Genomic DNA, 13,709 nt, shown 5'->3' with positions numbered 1-13,709 from the left:
CAGGTGGATTTTGCAAATCGAGAAAGTCAGTTGGCGTTTTATCATTCCATGGAGAAAACAGGTCAAGATATCAGAGACTTCTATGAAATGCTGGCAGAAAGAAGGCAAGTATCTAATGAGATTATTATTGTTTCTTACTTCTTCAGTATCGTATTCAGTGCAATTAAACTTTCTTCAGGCCAAGTTTTAAACACTGGGTTTTGTTCTTACCAACTTTATCCTTTTAAACTTTCATTAAAAACATTTTAGCATGTTTTTATCATCTTCTACCTTATCAATTTTAAAACATAAAGCCTCCCCCCTCAGAAAAAACCCACCCACACAAAAAATCCCCAGCAAATTTTGGTGGCTGAGCTTAAGCTGTGCGTTAAGGTAGACAGGATATCACACATCTGAAGTAGATGTAGACAGTTACTAAAACTCATATGTAAGGTGGAGGCTTCAGCTATCTGCATGGTGTATATTTAGTATTCAGGTTATGGTGATGGGTCACCAGGACACAGTTATGAGTCATTCGTTGTTTCCTAAGAATACAGAGACTAGTTTATCTGTAATGCCTTAACCCTCAGGTGTAATTAGATTATAACAGTTGTTTGCATATAGTCTGATCAGCTACTGCTGCTCATCTCTTGAACAAAGTACCTACCCCTTGTCAAGAGGTTAGTTCATTAACTCGATAAAACTATAAAAATGAGCAAGGATGCTTTTTTTTTTTTCATATGAAAAATGTATTCTGTGTTGATGTCCATCTACAGCATCTGTCATGTTGGTTTCATTTTGTGTAGGTTGCAAAATCTTGTCCTGCCTCAGAAGAGCCATTTTTATTTGTATGCCCTGGCTGAAAGCAGCCTTGCACAGAAGCACTCTCATTTTGTTCTTTTTTCTCCCCCTGTGGTGACTGAATGGAACATCAGTGTTTTTATTACTAGTGACAGCGGTGAAGGCTGAAAAACAGAACGTGTTGTTTTTGTGTGGGTGCATTTTTGTTACCTTCAGATGCTGGCTACATTGTTGGGGTTCTACCTATGAATAAGCTCAGCGTGACTTGGGCTTTGATTGCACCTGTCTGCTATATAAATCTATTTTATTTTTTTTTTAACAGCAAAATAGATTGGACTAACATGCATCCAGAATTGCCAGATGTAAAAGTGGAGAGAGTTTAGAAATTGGCAATCAGGATTTGCATAATGGAAATAAGTACATTCATTCTCTGGTCCTTGCCAGATGTTGCGATGCGCCAGCAAGAAGTCAGTAGTCATTTTCTCTGAGCTACACCAAACTGAGGAAAGAGTAGCGCATTTTCAGATGTCTTTTAATGCACAGAAGTCAGCTTGGGCTTGTCTTCAGTGTGAAATAATTGTGAGCTGCACATTTATTCCTGGAACAACTTGATAGTTGGGTACATGTTAGACTTGTTTTTCCATTTCTGTCGTTACGTTCACATTGTCATTACTAGATACTTCGGAGTGATGAATCATGGAGTGATTGAACGAGCTCTGCAGTGTGTCTTGTAATTCTGCATCTTCTGGTCTCCCAGGCTCCTCCTGGCACTTCAGTGTCTCTGGCAATGTTGCTGAGAATTGCACCAGCCAGATTTCCTTAGGTTTTAATTGTACTCAGTCTAAATAGAACTCAAACCAAAATGTGTTTTTTAACTTCAGAGAAGTTGCATTGATACAACATAGGGAATAATCTCACCAGGTCAGTGCATCATTAATCTCAGATCTTTGCAAAACCAGACTGCTTCAAAAAATCTGGAAGCTTTCTTTACAACCATTACAAAACCACACTGTGTGGTGTTTCACCCTCAAGAGACCCACATGAACATGAGCATATCCAGTTCTGCAGTCTGTGAAATTATAAATGGGATTTCTTGAGTAGGAGGCTGGAGGCTGGGTTGTCTCTGAAATACTGTTGTGTGAGGTTGAATTGTGTAATATCACAACTGTTCAAAGCTGCCTAAGGTTTGTTGCTGTTAAAGCTCTGAAGGAGTGATGACTTTGGGGCAGAGTGCAGGTGGAGCAGTGTGTGCTGCAGGAGAAAGGCCATTTATCCTCGAGCATCCTAATGGTTCATAAATTATTTAGAAATGGATGGGACTGCTTTGGTGTGTGGAGTAGCCAGTCTCTCTATCTCTTCCTCTTAGTAAATTGTTACTGAATACAAATGGTGCATTTTGTGTCTGGTTTTGTATTTGTTGATTAAAATGGAAAGTTAACAAACATGGCAACTTCCTTCTTCCTATGTGTTTACCTACAGCTGGCTTTCACAGCATCCATTGTTGCTTGCAGAGTGAGGTGGTTGGGTTTTTGTCTTCCATGTTAAGCCCTGTGTCTTTTGTTATTATTATTTAATTATTATTATTTTGTATATTTCTTACAACGTGGAAGCTACTAACTTTCAGAATAAAACACAGACTGTGAAGCTAAGTTACTGTACATGAAATAGAGTGTGCAAAACACTCCGTAATGGTGGAGAATAGGAACATGAGCTCTGTACCATCCCTGCATTCTACCCCTCTGCCAAACAGTCACATTCACTGTTAGGAATTGCTTCGTTTTGCAGTTGAGGGTTATCAAGATGCTAATTCTTGACTTTGCTGAGTGCTTCCTAAGAATTTGCCTGCTCTTACAAGTGGGCTGATATTTTGGTGTTTAAATAGGCAGTGTCAGCATGTCACAATAAAAGAGCTAATTCTGGAATTAAAAATTCATTTAAGAGGTTTAAGATTTTTAAAGAACCGATATTACCTTTTCATTGCTTTGAAATGGAGACAATCCGGCCTTGAATTTTGACTTGACTCATGTTTTCAAAGGTAGGTAGGGACTGTCTCTGCTCCATGAGGTGGAGTGGTCTCTACCATGGCTTTGTGTGTCCACAAGTGCTAGGTAGGTTTTATCTTAATGGTACGAGGTACTTGAATTTGGCAAAACAATGCAGACAGGCTAACAAAAAGGTACTTGGCAGAGCTGTCACTAAATGACCGATTTACTAACTGCATACAGTATTTCAAGCTAAAAAAGCGTTTAATCATCTGCGTACTGATTTATTGCTGTTAAATCTCTGTATGCAGCTGTGTACAGTTACCTTAGTACACATATAAATAAACTACTGTAAAATGATTCACCTGAATGACAAAGGTGGTAATGCAGCACACTGGTTGAGAGGGAAAACTGATTGCCCTGTTTTTCGTATTTTTAGCAGGGATGAAAGAAGAGGATCTTATGAATATGCCCCTGATCGTACTTACTATGAGACTGTTAGGACTCCTGGGACCTATCCTGAAGATCCTCGTCGAGAATACCCAGCTCGAGGCAGAGAATTTTATGCAGAATGGGATCCTTACCAAGGAGACTACTATGACCCACGATACTACGATGACCCACGCGAGTACCGGGATTACAGAGGTGATCCATATGAGCAAGACATAAGGGAGTACAGCTACAGACAGCGGGAGAGAGAGAGGGAGAGGGAACGGTTTGAGTCCGATCGCGACAGAGATCATGAGAGGAGACCGATTGAACGTAGCCAGAGTCCCACGCACTCCAGGCGTCCGCAGAGTCCTGGAGCATCTCCCTCCCAGTCAGAAAGGCTGCAGAGTGATTCAGAGAGGAGGATCTACAGCAGGTCATCAGATCGCAGTGGAAGTTGCAGCTCTCTGTCTCCTCCACGATACGACAAGCTTGACAAAGCCCGTGTAGAACGTTATGCAAAAAACGAAAAAACAGAGAAAGAAAGAGCTTTTGACCAGGAGAGAGCTGACAAAGACAAACGCTTGGTGAGAAAGGAGAAGCCGGAAAAACTAGAAAAGGAGAAAACAGATAAACAGAAACGAAAAGCAAAAATCCATTCACCCAGCTCTCAGTCTTCTGAAACTGATCAAGAGAATGAGAGAGAGCCCAGCCCTGAAAAATTAAAGGGCAATAGTAAACAGAGTAAAGAGAGAGGTGACAAAGAAGGGACAGCTAAAAACCGTCTGGAGTTAATGCCTTGTGTAGTGTTGACCCGAGTAAAAGAAAAGGAAGGGAAAGTTATTGATCAGCCTACTTTGGAGAAACTGAGAGCAAAGCTTGATAATGACACTATGAAGTCCCCACTTCTTGAACAGAAAACACAAACATCTCAAGCTGAGCAAACAAAGTCTGATCAGTCTAAACTGGAACCTGTCAGAACCAAGGTACAAAAAGAGAAAGCCCTTGCCAGTCACATAGAAGTGGTTGATAAAGAGGGAAAACTAAAACCCAAAAAGCACTTGAAGACAGAGCAGACTTCTGAGGGGGCAAATGCGGTAGATTTAGATAAGCTGGAGGCTCGTAAAAGACGTTTTGCCGATGCAAATCTGAAGCTTGACAGGCAAAAACTGGAAGCAAAAAGAGGCAGCCAAGATGAAGAAGAGACACGCGTAGCTTTGAAAAAACAACTTGATGCAACAGCTTCATCTAGAGAAGCTACAATATTAAGGGAAGGAGAATTGGAAAGAAAGCCCCTGAGGAAGGAGATGCTTAAAAGGGAATCTAAAAAAATGAGACTGGAAAGACTTATTCCTGGTACTAGTCCCAAAGAAATTCAGGAGTCTCTTAATGTTGGTGGGATTGGCATGCGTCCCACTCTGGATTTGCAGGCAAGGCTCATTGAGGCAGCTGATGAGCCAGTGGAAATTCAAGAGCTCCCTTCTAAAAAATTGAATCCAGTAAAATCCCAGCATAAACAAGCACAGTTACTAGATGATCATGGAACAGAGAGAGAAGATGCAAAGAAGAATTACTCTGGTCTTCCAGAAGACACACCTGACCATAAGCTTGGCCAAGAGAAATCACAGTCAGCCGAAACGGAGGAGAAAATAGGCATTGACATTGACCACACGCAGAGTTATAGGAAGCAAATGGAGCAAAGTCGCAGGTTAAAACAGCAACTGGAAATGGAGATTGCAAAATCTGAGAAGTTTGGCAGTCCAAAGAAAGATGTAGATGAGTATGAAAGACGGAGCTTGGTCCATGAGGTGGGAAAACCTCCGCAAGATGTCACCGATGACTCTCCACCAAGTAAAAGGAAAAAGGCTGACCAGTTTGACTTCGAAATTAGCACTAAAAGAGAAAGAAACTACAGAAGTTCCCGTCAGGTGAGTGAAGACTCTGAAAGGACATCTTGTTCGCCTAGTATCAGACAATTCCCTTTCCATGAAGATGATGACACACTAGATTCTCCAAGACTCATACCATTAAAGGAAACCAAAGAGTCACCTAAAATAGAAGAAAAAGGTCTTTCCTATTCCAATATGACAGTGAGGGAAGACTCCCTGAAATTCAATCCTTATGATTCCAGCAGAAGGGAGCAGATGGCAGAAATGGCTAAAATAAAACTGTCTGTCCTGAGTTCTGAAGATGACTCAAGTAGATGGGAAACACAAGTGAAGCAGGAGCCTGGGAGAGTTGATATTAGCTTTCCAAGCAGCATTGTGAAAAGAGATGGCATACGCAAGCGGTCTGTACGAGACCTGGAACCTGGGGAGGTGCCTTCAGATTCGGACGATGACAGTGAAAACAAACCCCATTCTCCAAAAGCCTCGTCTTTGCTAGAGGGTTCCAGGTTATCTTTTTTATTGAGGGACAGAGAAGAGAAATTACGTGAAAGGGAGGAAAGGCTGTCGAGTTCTTTAGAAAGAAACAAATTTTATTCTTTTGCATTGGACAAAACAATCACGCCAGACACAAAGGCCTTGCTTGAAAGAGCCAAATCCCTGTCTTCCTCCAGAGAAGAAAACTGGTCCTTTCTAGACTGGGATTCAAGATTTGCTAGTTTTAGAAATAATAAAGACAAAGAGAAGGTTGACTCAGCTCCTAGACCTATTCCATCTTGGTATATGAAAAAGAAAAAAATCAGGACTGATTCAGAAGGTGGAAAACTGGATGATAAGAAAGAAGATCATAAAGAAGAAGAACAGGAGAGACAGGAACTGTTTGCTTCTCGTTTTTTGCATAGTTCGATCTTTGAACAGGACTCCAAGCGACTGCAGCACTTAGAGAGAAAAGATGATGATCTTGACTTCATTTCTGGTAGGTTGTACGGGAGACAGTCTTCCTCCGATGGCACTAACAGTGCAGCTGACTTGGTGCAAGAACCAGTTGTTCTTTTCCACAGTAGATTTATTGAATTAACACGAATGCAGCAAAAAGAAAAAGAGAAAGATCAGAAACCAAAAGAAGTGGAAAAACAGGAAGATAAAGAGAGTCGGCCTAAGACACCAGAAACAGTTCCTGATAGTAAAGAACCAGAACATAAAACTTCTTCAATAGCTGGTCCCTCCTCTGTTGCTGCCCTGCCACAGGAACCAACACCAGTAGCTTCTGAGAAGGTAGTAGAAAAAATAATAGTGGAAACAACTTCTGTGAAAGAAGAAAAACCATCGGAGCCTGTTTCTACAGCAGAGGAACAAAAACCTTTTCCTGAACTTGCTGCTCCTGTCAAAGTGGAACCACCTGAGCAAACTGAACCCCCACCAGTCAGTGAAGCTAGTAAAGATGCTCCTACAGCCGTGGCACCAGAGGAAGATGCAGTGGCAGCAGAACATCCTTCATACTTGGATACCAAACCTCCTACTCCTGGAGCTTCATTTTCCCAAGTGGACATCAGTGTAGATCCAGAACCTGAGAGTGCTCAGTTGATTCTGCCTCCACCGAAACAAGTTCAGAAGTCTGATGAGGCTGCAGAACCGAAGGAAGAAAATCCTCTGCCACCTGCCAGCGCTGATGCTGGTGCAAGTCAAAAGGCTGAGGCAGCTGCTGAGGTCTTGCCTCCTGTTTCTGACAACGATATGGAAGTTGAACCTCCAGTTGTTGTAAAAGATAAAAAGTCTTACAAGAGTAAACGTTCCAAGACCCCTGTACAGTCAGCAGCAGCTAGCGTCACAGAAAAACCCGTCACAAGGAAGAGTGAAAGAATTGATCGTGAAAAACTCAAAAGGTCGAGCTCTCCTCGAGGAGAAGTACAGAAACTTTCTGAATTGAAAGTGGAAGCAGAGAAAGTTTCAAGGAATGCTGCTAAGTCCCCTAGTTCTGCTGCAGAGCCAGAAAATGTGGAGCCAAGCTTGCCCATAAGCCGAACGAGGCGCAGAAACGTCCGTTCAGTCTATGCTACCACAGGAGACAACGAGGGTCCGTCTCCAGTGAAGGACTTTGTGGAGGTCACCAGATCCACCAGGAAGAGAGGGGAAAAGGAACCACAGGAAATGGTGACGGCTGTTCCTACAACACCAAGAAGAGGAAGACCTCCCAAAACCCGCCGTAAGCCAGAGGAGGACATCTCTCCTATAAAGACAGAGCCGGTACAACAAGAAGTGGAGGAGACTGAAGCTAAGGAGGCTGCGGAAGCTCCTAAGCCTGTGGAGGGATGGAGGTCTCCTCGATCCCAGAAGCTGACACACAGTCACTCATCTGCTGCTACAGGCCAGCAGGGGAAGAAAGGGAAGAACGAACCAAAAGCTGATACCTCTGCTGAATGTGAGGATGCTGCTGAAAGAAGTGGTCAGGAATCAACTGTTAGTGACAACAGCAATAAGACAAAAGCAAATGAGAAAGAGGTGGCAGCAAGCGAACAGAAACGTGATAGGAAAGAAGTGGATGCGGAGAAAAATCAGCTAGACATCTCCACTGTTGAGATGACAGAGAAGAAGCCAGTGCCGGAAAAGGTTACAAAATCCAAAAGGGGAAGGTACAAAAATACCAAAAGTGTTGTAGATAAAGCATCAGTGTGTCTCAAAAATGTAGAAATACGCCTCAATGTCGATGAAGTCAAGGGCGCCTTGCGGCCAGCTGAGGAAGAAGCAGAGCCTATGGCGGTGTCACCAGCAAAAATCAAAAGCCCACAGAAAGAGGACATCTTGCCACCCCACTTTGCTAAGAACGAGGTTGAAGATTCATTCCAGGAAACAGAAAAAGAGGTGATGCGGGAGCCAAAGCAATCCCCTGAGGCTGCCCAATTAGCAAAACAGATTGAGCTTGAGCAGGCTGTGGAGCATATTGCAAAACTCACCGAAACGCCTCCGTCGATTACTGCCTACAAGGAACCGACAGCAGATGTGCATGAGGTTCGTCAGGAGGAGGAAGGAGACAAACCGGCCCATCAGGCCAGTGAAACAGAGCTGGCAGCAGCTATCGGATCCATCATCAATGATATTTCTGGAGAGACGGAAAGCTTTCCTGCAGCCCCAACCTATCCCACTGAATCAGAAGCAGAAATCCCATCTGAGCCACTGGTGTTACCATCGCCTCGGGAGGAAATGGAACCTGAAACCGATCAGGCAGTGAACAACATCCTTGAGGCAGAAGCTGCTGTTGAGGCCCCGGTGCAGCCGGTTGCCAGCTCTGCCCCACTGGCTGTGGAGACAGAGAGCAAGGACACAGAGGTCAGCTTCAGCGAGTCGTCCAACTCCGCACAGGAGACGGAGACCCTGCAAGAGGCCGAAGTTGCACGGAAGGAAAAGGGCCGACAGAAGGCCACGCGGCAGAGACGCAAAAGGAGCACGGGCAGGAAGGGCGACGTCGCTGAAGTCAATGCCTATGAGCCAGAGAGGGTACAGAGCAGGTCTCCTCCTGCCAACGAGATAAAGGCAAAACCTGAAGACGCCCTGAAGGAGGAAAAGCAACCTAAAGCTGCCACTCAGGTGCCTGTAGAGCCAAGCGCTGCTGAAGGCAGCAAGGCTGCATCTGCAGACATCGTTGTGGATGTGCCCGAAACCACTGCTGAGAGCAGCGCCTCTCCCAAAGCCCCTGCACCCGCTCCTCTGGACCTGCCAGCCCCGCTGGCTTCTGCCGACGAGGGGAGTCAGAGCAGCTTCAAGATACGGTCGCCCATTGAGAACACCCCCATCACACCACCCAGCGTCCCGAGTGCTGCCGTCCCCATCATTCCTTCAGCAGCCGTGGCCAAGCTGCCCGCCGCGGTGCCTGCCGCCATCGTCCCCCTTCACTCCGGCGCCGCCAAGGTTCCTGAGTGGATCGTAAGGCATGAGGAGCCCCGTGCCCGCTCCACGCCACCGCCTGCTCTCCCCCCTGACACAAAGGCCTCGGACATCGATACCAATTCGAGCACTTTGAGGAAGATACTCATGGAGCCCAAGTACGTCTCGGCAACGAGCATAACCTCCACGCACGTAACGACAACACACGTGGAGCCGGTGAGCGCGCCCCGCTTGGAGGAGGCCCCTCTGCACCCTGTTGTAGAGGCCATCAAACCAGTTTCGGAGGAGAAGCCGGCCGTGCCCATCACTAACGCTTTGGACCCACCAGTGGCCGAGGCACCTGTTTTCAGCGAGAAGGAAAAGATAAGTACTGTGATTGCCCCCAAAGCCACTTCTGTCATAAGCAGAATGCCCCACAGCGTCGACCTGGAGGAGGCTCCGAGGATCACCTTGGTGAAGCAAGCCCCCCAAACCCAGACGTGTCTTGTTAATGCCCCGTCGCCTAAATTTAAGCAGAGGTCAAGCTCAAACGACAACAGTAGGTTTCATCCAGGATCGATGTCCATCATTGAGGATCGGCCTGTAGAGACTGGCTCCAGCCCCGGGCTGCGGGTGAACACGTCGGAAGGCGTTGTGCTGCTGAGTTACTCGGGACAGAAGACGGAAGGCCCGCAGCGAATTAGTGCTAAGATCAGTCAGATCCCCCCAGCCAGTGCCGTTGACATTGAATTCCAGCAGTCCGTGTCTAAGTCTCAGATCAAACAGGAACCTATCACACCGTCGCAGCCAACACCAAAAGGCTCTCAGACCTCCACGGGCTATGGGACTGTTTCCACCCATTCTCCTTTGGTACTGGGAACGCAGCCATACAATATGTCTCCTGTGATCTCCTCTGTCAAACAGGAGCGCGTTGCGTTGGAGAAGTCCGACTCGGCCCACCTGCCTGCCCAGCCTGCAGCCTCTCAGCCTGGCAAGGTTCTCACACAGACTGTCAACACTCCTCCCGTGCTTGTTGTGAACAAAAAACTGCCCGACCCGGCAGCTCTCAAAGTGGAGACCAAGACTCTGCAGCCCTCCAACCTGAGTCCTGGGGTCAGTCCTCACCACCCTTCCCTTTCTGGGAAGATGCATTCGGAAGCAAACCACGTCAGCTCGGGGCCCAGCACCCCAACCGACCGGGCTATTTCCCACCTGGCTGTCACCAAACAGGAGCCACACTCGCCGCGGACCAGCGGACACTCGCCGTCACCGTTCCCACGCACGTGTCATCCCGGCAGCACGTCATCCCCAGCTTTGTCGAGCAGCACGCCGGTCATGCTGGCACCAGGGATCCCCGTGCCTCAGTACATCTCCAGCATGCACCCCGAGCAGTCTGTCATCATGCCCCCGCACAGCGTCACACAGACTGTGTCCCTGGGCCACCTGTCCCAAGGGGAGGTGAGGATGAACACTCCTCCCCTCTCCGGAATTTCTTACAGCATCCGCCCCGAAGCGCTCCACTCCCCCAGAGCCGCTCTGCAACCTCAGATAGAAATGAAACCTCAGCGATCCAGCACGCCCCAACCGGCGCCGATACGAGATATCGTCATGCCCTCTCTGTCCTCTCAGCATCCCCCCGAGGAGGAGATGCACTACCACCACACCACAGTGTGCAGGGGGCCGGCCCCCGTGCAGCCAGATGTGCTGGTGATGCAGCCGGATTACCGCATGCACCCCAGCAGCATCAGGCTGGAGCAGTACAACGTGCCGCGGGACGTGCGGATGATCATGCATCCCCACATGGCTGCTGTGGGCGAGCACCACTCAGAAAGCAGGCAATCCCGGACGCCTGAAGGGGCCGGAAAAACGCCGCCTGTTAGCAAGACCCCGCAGCCTGGCAAAGAGACACCGAAATCCTCCGAAGGCAAGATGGCCCACTCTCCGCACAGCGAGCCCCGGCTGCTCAGCGTCCCTTCCAGCAGCCAGCTCCCTGGCTTGCCGCTGACGCAGCCGGTGGTGGTGCCTCACGGCGTGCAGATCATGCACCCCACGGGCAGCTCCTTCCACGACTACCGCTCGGTGTACGGCGACATGAGGAATTACCACACTGCAGCACAGCTTGGCCATCCGCAGTTCCCCGGCGCGTCGCCCATCGGGCTGCCTTCCCGGAGCATGACCCCATCTCAGGTGAGAAGTGAGGCTGTTCCTTCTGCCTGAAATCGTAAATGTTTTGAACTTGCAGCGGCCTCGCTGCAGTTCTTTTGTGATCAAGAGTTGAGCTCTGGGTTGTTCCAGCCCAATTTTAGTTGGTTTCCAAAATCATAGAGCTGTTTTTGTTTGGGCAGCGGAAGTTAAACATTGCTTACCATTAACAGACACTAGAGAAACTTTGTGTGTGGTGCAAAGCTTCCATTGGTTTCTAGAGGCAGAGGTGTTGGGGAGAATAGTCAACATCAAGATATTGAACGGGGCAGATGGGCTCCTGTGTTGGGTGGGTGTTGGGGCTGAGGGCGGCCTTGTGAATCTGGGCAGTGGAGCAGGGCCAGGGGAGCTGGTTGCTGCAGCAGCAGCGTGGAGACACGTTCAAGTTATGCTGCCCCAGACTGATGGTGTCCCAGTGGTCTCATTGGTGCATTAGCAAGCTTGGATATAACTGTGGTCTAAAGTTTTTCCTTCTTCCCCCATTGCCTGCTTCCCAGGGTCTCCCAGAGGGTGAACACTCGCACCCCAGCCAGCCCGGACGCAGCAAGACTCCCCAGATCTCCCAGGATCCCAAGGGCCCACCGGCATCGGGACCTGAACAGAGTCACCACCCCACTGTAAATAGGCATGCAGCACAGATAGACCCTCACGTCCACCTTCAGAGGGCACAAGCAGACACGGGCCAGACCTCCTACCCTTCGCCTGTTGCCATTTCCATGAAACAGGAGCTTCCGTCACCGCACCAAGCTCAGGCAGTTCCCAAGCAATCACTGTTCATCCCAACAACGTCGGGCCCTGGGGCGCCGCCAGGGCTGCCCCTCAACCGCCCCGAGGCCCAGGCTGCTCTGAAACAGGAGCCATCTCCTCACCCTGTGTCACAGAGACCTGTGGATATGGTTCAGCTTCTCACGGTAAGCACCGTGCTGTTGTCTTTAGGCCAGGAGCCTTGTGCTGCTTGCTTCCTGCTGGGAGAAATACGATCAGGAGATAGGTTCTGCTTGTCTCCTCCCATGTGTAGCACCAGAATCTGACGTCTCCCATGGAAGTATTAGAAGCAAACTCAGTTCAAACGGGATTTCCATCACAATTAAGCCCCCTCTTTAGGAGAGAGAAGCGCTTCTCGCAAGTTCACTTCGTTCATCCACCTTAAGGTTTCTTTTCCCTCTCCCTACAGAAATACCCAATCGTGTGGCAGGGCCTCTTGGCTCTAAAAAACGACACGGCCGCCGTTCAGCTTCACTTTGTCTCTGGAAACAACGTGCTGGCACACCGCTCCCTGCCTGCCCCCGAGGGAGGGCCGCCCCTGCGCATCGCTCAGCGCATGCGGCTCGAGGCCTCGCAGCTGGAGGGCGTCGCACGCAGGATGATGGTATGGGCTGCAGCCTTCCTTCTCACCTCACTCAGTCTGCATTTCTGTAAGATTCTGGGAGCTCCTTCGTTTGGCACGTCAGGAGGAGTGGGTTTTTTCAGTTGGGAGAGCAGAGAGTTGAAGTCAACCAGCAGCAGGCCTGTTCCAAGCAAACATTTGACTTAATTTTGGTTGATTTTCTTTCCAGGTGGAGAGCGATTACTGCCTGCTCCTGGCCTTGCCTTGTGGACGAGACCAGGAAGATGTTGTGAATCAGACTGAGTCACTGAAGGCTGCGTTCATCAGCTACCTGCAGGCTAAACAAGCAGCAGGAATCATCAACGTTCCCAACCCTGGCTCTAATCAGGTATGGGCAAGGAGAGCGGGGTAACTTTGCAGATGAAAGCTGTGTGTAGGACCTGCAGCCTCACTGCCCAGGTCTTCACTCAGGGTTGTAGTTGAGGTCCTTCATTTAATCGCTGAAACAACCCCCATTTACTGCTGCTGCTCAGAACAGAACCCCAAACTGCGCTTTTGTTCTTTACAGCCCTAGGCTGAAAAGAGAGCAAAGCCATTTTTCATCTCTTTTTCACCGTAGCTGATAACATTTGTCCCTCTGCTTTTCAAGACAAGAAGGGGGGGGATTCTCACTCAATACATTGCTGTCTCACTGCATTCCCTCTCTCCCCAACAGCCTGCCTACGTTCTGCAGATCTTCCCACCCTGTGAGTTCTCAGAAAGCCACCTGTCCCGCCTGGCCCCCGACCTCCTCGCCAGCATCTCCAACATCTCTCCTCACCTGATGATCGTCATTGCGTCGGTATGAGCTGTTTACTGGTTACTGACTCTTTTTTTTTTTTTTTTCCAAGGCCCTGCAGCAAAAAAAAAAAAAAAAAAACCAACAAAAAAAAAACCCTCAAAAAAAAATACAAAACAAAAAAATACAAAAAAAAAAAACCAACACAAAAAAAAACCCCACAAAAACACACCAAAAAAAAATCACAAAAAAAAAAAAATTAAAAATAAATAAAAAGAGAGAGAGAGAGAAAGTAAAGAAACAAGAAAATGCTGCCAGACTACCAGCCTCCTGCCCTAACAGGCCTCGATCAAACTGTTGCTGGGTAGTGGTTCTGCTACCTTGTATGTTTACATATTGCTTTAGCTTATGGACAACTGATGCACTCAACAGGCGGACTGGTATTGGGTTTCCGTGCCTCCTTTTGG

The 13,709-nt window shown here is 48.1% G+C and overlaps 1 protein-coding gene across 4 annotated transcripts in view; it reads left to right on the top strand.

The window, feature by feature from the left end:
- The window catches only part of SPEN (spen family transcriptional repressor), a 56,539-nt gene that overhangs the window by 42,337 nt on the left and 493 nt on the right, over positions 1-13,709 (top strand). For 2 of the 4 annotated variants that reach the window (XM_031613312.2, XM_031613309.2), the window contains 6 exons: positions 4-104; positions 3,202-11,122; positions 11,635-12,048; positions 12,312-12,506; positions 12,694-12,852; positions 13,180-13,305. In XM_031613312.2, the coding sequence (XP_031469172.2) occupies positions 4-104; positions 3,202-11,122; positions 11,635-12,048; positions 12,312-12,506; positions 12,694-12,852; positions 13,180-13,305 (8,916 nt within the window). Of the gene's footprint in view, positions 1-3; positions 105-3,201; positions 11,123-11,634; positions 12,049-12,311; positions 12,507-12,693; positions 12,853-13,179; positions 13,386-13,709 lie in introns of those variants that run through there. The other 2 variants (XM_031613311.2, XM_090123240.1) reach the window with 2 other exon arrangements.

This window comes from Phasianus colchicus, chromosome 22, assembly GCF_987193195.1.
Source record: "Phasianus colchicus chromosome 22, bPhaCol1.hap1.1, whole genome shotgun sequence".
NCBI classification, from domain to species: domain Eukaryota; kingdom Metazoa; phylum Chordata; class Aves; order Galliformes; family Phasianidae; genus Phasianus; species Phasianus colchicus.
Note: the sequence above shows the minus strand (reverse complement) of the source record. Positions and strands in the feature narration are given on the sequence as shown.